The sequence below is a fragment of the Mus caroli genome, chromosome 2, assembly GCF_900094665.2.
Source record: "Mus caroli chromosome 2, CAROLI_EIJ_v1.1, whole genome shotgun sequence".
Taxonomy (NCBI): Eukaryota; Metazoa; Chordata; class Mammalia; order Rodentia; family Muridae; genus Mus; species Mus caroli.
The window spans coordinates 26,928,202-26,932,452 of record NC_034571.1 but is presented as its reverse complement, the minus strand read 5'-3'; the positions used below and the strand labels follow the sequence as shown (position 1 = coordinate 26,932,452).

Here is a 4,251-nt window from a genome sequence, read left to right as displayed (position 1 = left end):
ACATGGTCTCTCTATGCAGCCCTGGCTGTCCTGGAACTCATGCTGTAGTCCAGGCTGGCCTCAAACTCACAGAGATTTATCTGCCTCAGCCTCTTAGTAGCCTAGAAGTAATTTTTCAGTGTGTAGGATATAGACAGTCTATCAAGTGATTTGGGCTCTGGTATGCCCCGATGTAGGCTTTTGTCTATCTGTATAAACAGTATTTTCTTACTTTTGTCCCAAGGCACGACAACAAGCTCAGATACGCCAGCAAATGGCAGAGGACAGCAAAGCAGATTACTCCTTAATCCTGCAGAGATTCAACCAGGAGCAATGGGAATACTACCATACCCACATCCCCAACATCTTCCAGGTAAGCGCTCCCCAGTGCTCAGGGTTTGTGAAGACAGGATGGGACAGGGCCTCACTGTAGCCTGGAAGTCACTTTGTACCTCAGCTGGCAATCACCTAGCCTTGGCCTCCTGGTATAACAAGTATGCATAAACACATCTGGCTTCCCAAATGCCCACTGAGTGAGTGTGTGTGTGTGTGTGTGTGTGTGTGTGTGTGTGTGTGTGTGTGTATGTGTGTGTGCATAAGTCAGAGGTCAATTTAATTTGTAGGGAGTTTCCCAGAAGCTGCATCAGGTGACTTCACTACTGCCTTCAACTGCAGCCCCAGGGGATCTGCCATCCTCTCTGAGGACATCTGCACATACATAGTATACATAAATTCACACACACAAATAATAAATCTTAAAATCTTAGGGTAGCTAGCCAGCAAGCCCCATGGATTCTCCTATTTTGGGTACCCTTACAGGTGTGTCCCACACACCCAGTTTTTTTCCCCGCCCCTCCTCCAACGCCCAGCTTTTTTATAGAGGTTTTGGGTATTAATCTCAGGTTCTCATGCCTACGCGACTAGCATCTTATTCACCGAGCCATCTCCCCGGCCCCCGCTGAGTCGTTTCCCCTTAGCATGTAGATCAAGCGATGGCCAGCAATAAGGATGAAGCACAATGTGAGCCCGGTGTTCACTGGGTGCCTGTGTGGACATCCTGGTTTTCATTGCACCCTCATTTTTTGCAGGGGCTGAGATTTTACAACTGTGCCTTTTAGATGAGCGCTTCCTCTTTAAAGCACACTCTGGCTACAAGAATCGCCTGCCTAGCTTTAGGAGACAAAGCAGCATTCAGAGCTGTGGGATTTGAACAAACAAGTATTGTTGTTTCCCTGGAATTGTTCTCTTTTTCTTTTTAAAATCTTTGTGAGAGAGAGAGAAGAGAGAAAGAACGAAAGCACACTCTTAAGCGCATACAGACAGAATCTCACTGTGGCCCCCTGGCTGTCCTGGAACTAGCTCTGTAGACAGGTTGGCCTTGAACTCACAGAAATCCATCTGCCTCTGCCTCTGAGTGCTGGGATGAAGGTGTGCACCACTACGCTGGACCACCATTCTATTCTTTGTGGAGGCAGGCTCTCTCACTGATCTGCAGCCTTCCCTCCCAGCTGGGCTGGTCAGCAGCCAGTGCTGGAGATCTTCCTAGCTCTGCTGCCACAGTGCTAGGCTTATTTGCACCCTATCCCACCCTGCTCTGGCATTTTTGCGTGACTGTTGACATGTCCTTCTGGCAAGCACTTTACCAACTGAGCCTGGATCCCATTTATTTATTTTTCCAAGACAGGGTTTCTCTGTGTCCTGGAACTCACTCTGTAGACCAGGCTGATTTTGAACTCAGAAATCCACCAGTCTCTGCCTCCTGAGGTGCTGGAATTAAAGTGTGTGCTGCTACTGGCTCTTGCATCTTTTTTTTTTTTTTTTTTTCTATCTCAAGTTCTCAAAATGGTATAAGAGACTCTGGGTGATGCTTACTGTGGAGCACTGGCTTGTCACAGTCACAGCAAGCCTTACCTTCCATTTCAGCATGATAGTCAATCAATCAATCAATCAATCAATCAGTCAACACACACACACACATTCTTGTTTGGAAACTTTTTGTCTGTTTCTTATTTGTTTTTGAGATAGAGTCTTGCTATGTATTCCAGGCCAGCCTCAAACTAGTGATCCTCCTGCCTCAGCTTTTAGAACACAAGGATTATATCACCACGCCATTTGAGGAATCTTTTAGGATTTGAGGTCCAAATGTAGAAAAGCCAAAGTGACTGACTGAAGTAAACCCCTAATGAGGTTCTCAGGGTCCCCACCACAAATCTTTAGGTCAGTATTTCTCAACCTGTAGGTCAAGACCCCTTTAGGGGTTGAACGACCCTTTCACAGAGGTCACCTAAGACCATTGAAAACCACGGGTATTTACATTATGATTAATAACAGTAACAAAGGTACAATAACAACAGAATACTTTTATGGTTGGAGGTGGCAGGTCACCACACCATGAGGAACTGGATTAAAGGGTCACAGTGTAAGGGGCTGAGATCACTGCTGTGTGCTGTGGAGGGCAGGATTCTAGTTCTGTCTCAGCCTGGGCTGTGTTGAGACTGTTACCAAAATGGTTTTGTAAAAGATGGAAAGTGGAGGGATGTATATTGACAGGGAGGATACTAATAAAGCTAAAAACAAACAAACAAACTAACTAACTAACTAACTAAAATCAAACATGCCCCTCTGATGTAATCCCAGGACTTGGGAAGTGGAGGCAGGAGGATCATGTTAAAGCTAGCCTGTCTCCAAACAACAAAGTAATAATAATAAATAGCATAATAGAGCCACTGTGATGGGTTGTACTTCCTTTCATTGGCACTGTGATAAGGTCCTCCCTCTAGGCCAGCTTCAGGAAGGAAGGGTTTATTGGCTCCCAGTTGAGGGTATGGAGCAGGATATCCTGGCCTTGACTGCAACAGGAGGTCACATGCTGTCAGGAGCTGGGGACAAGGAATGATGCATGCTAGAGCCTGGCTCGCCTTCTTATTTTAATTTTTTTCCTATATTTTTATTTTGTATATTTGAGTGTTTTGTCTTCGTGTATGTAGTCTGTGCACCACATGCATGCAGTACCTGCATTAGCCAGAAGAGGCCACTGAAGCCCCTGGGACTATAGTTACAGATGATAGTGAGCCCCCCATGTGGGTGCTGGGAACCAAACCCAGGTCCTCTGGAAGAATAGCCAGTGTTCTTAACCACTGAGCCATCTCTCCAGCCCCCTCTCCATATATATATAAAAACACTTTTACATGTATTTATTCATGTGTTTAGTATGTGGCTATGTGTGGGGTAGATGCTTGTATCACAGCACACACTGGGCAGAAGACATACTGTTTTCTCCTTGCTAGGTGGGCTCTGGGTTTTGGATTTGGGTTATCAAGCTTGATGGCATGAGCCGTCACACCTGCTGAGGGGTCTTGTGGGTCTGCCCTTTTCCCCTAGGCTGGAACCCCAACACAATGAATAATGACACCACATTTAGGGTGGGTCATCCTAAACTAATTAATTAAACTAATCAAGAAACTCCTTCCTTGGCATGCCCAGAGGATGTTTGGTGATGGTAGATCCTGCCAGTTGAAATCAACGTTCCACATCACAGGAGTCTTGCAGCAATTACAATACAGTTGTGTGAAGCAATCACTATGCAGCCCAGCCGTTCATTGAACACAGCACAGCAGGCTGATCTATGACCCTACAGTAAACGCAGGGGAGCAATAGTCACCCCCAAACCACTACCTGGGTTAGCCGCAGACCATTTTATACACTGTCTGATTTTTGCAGAAAATACAAGAGATGGAGGAGAGGCGGATTGTGCGCATTGGGGAGTCCATGAAGACGTATGCAGAGGTGGACCGGCAGGTGATACCCATCATCGGGAAGTGCCTGGACGGGATAGTGAAGGCGGCCGAGTCTATCGACCAGAAAAACGTAAGCACGCTCCCTGGGCTTCTCCTGGGGCCATCGTCTCTCTCCTTGTCCCACCAGCAGCACCTCGTTCAGGGACCCTGGGAGTTGCTGGGTGTGGTCTTTGTCTTTTTCTACCTGAAAGCCCTTTCTTGAAGCCTTCAGGGTTTAGTCCCCCAGTCCCCACTCACAAAACACAGGGATGTCACTAAGTTGAATGGAAGTTTTTTGCTGGGATTGGACTGATTTCTGGAAAGATTCAAAGTTCTCTGCGGCATCCGGGACCCAGCTGCCTGCAGAGCGTGGGGTGTTTGACACCAGATGCTGATGGCACCCCTCATTGGATAGTCCATGTCACCTTCAGGTGATACCAAAAGTCCCCTGGGAGACAAAATTGCCTTTTGTTGAAAATACCACTTTTTTTTTTTT

The 4,251-nt window shown here is 46.7% G+C and overlaps 1 protein-coding gene across 19 annotated transcripts in view; it reads left to right on the top strand.

The window, feature by feature from the left end:
• The window catches only part of Fnbp1 (formin binding protein 1), a 118,689-nt gene that overhangs the window by 86,042 nt on the left and 28,396 nt on the right, over positions 1-4,251 (top strand). For all 19 annotated transcript variants that reach the window (XM_021182068.1, XM_021182059.1, XM_029471034.1 and 16 more), the window contains exons 7-8: positions 224-352; positions 3,700-3,846. In XM_021182068.1, coding sequence (XP_021037727.1) covers positions 224-352; positions 3,700-3,846 — 276 coding nt within the window. The remainder of the gene's footprint in view (positions 1-223; positions 353-3,699; positions 3,847-4,251) is intronic.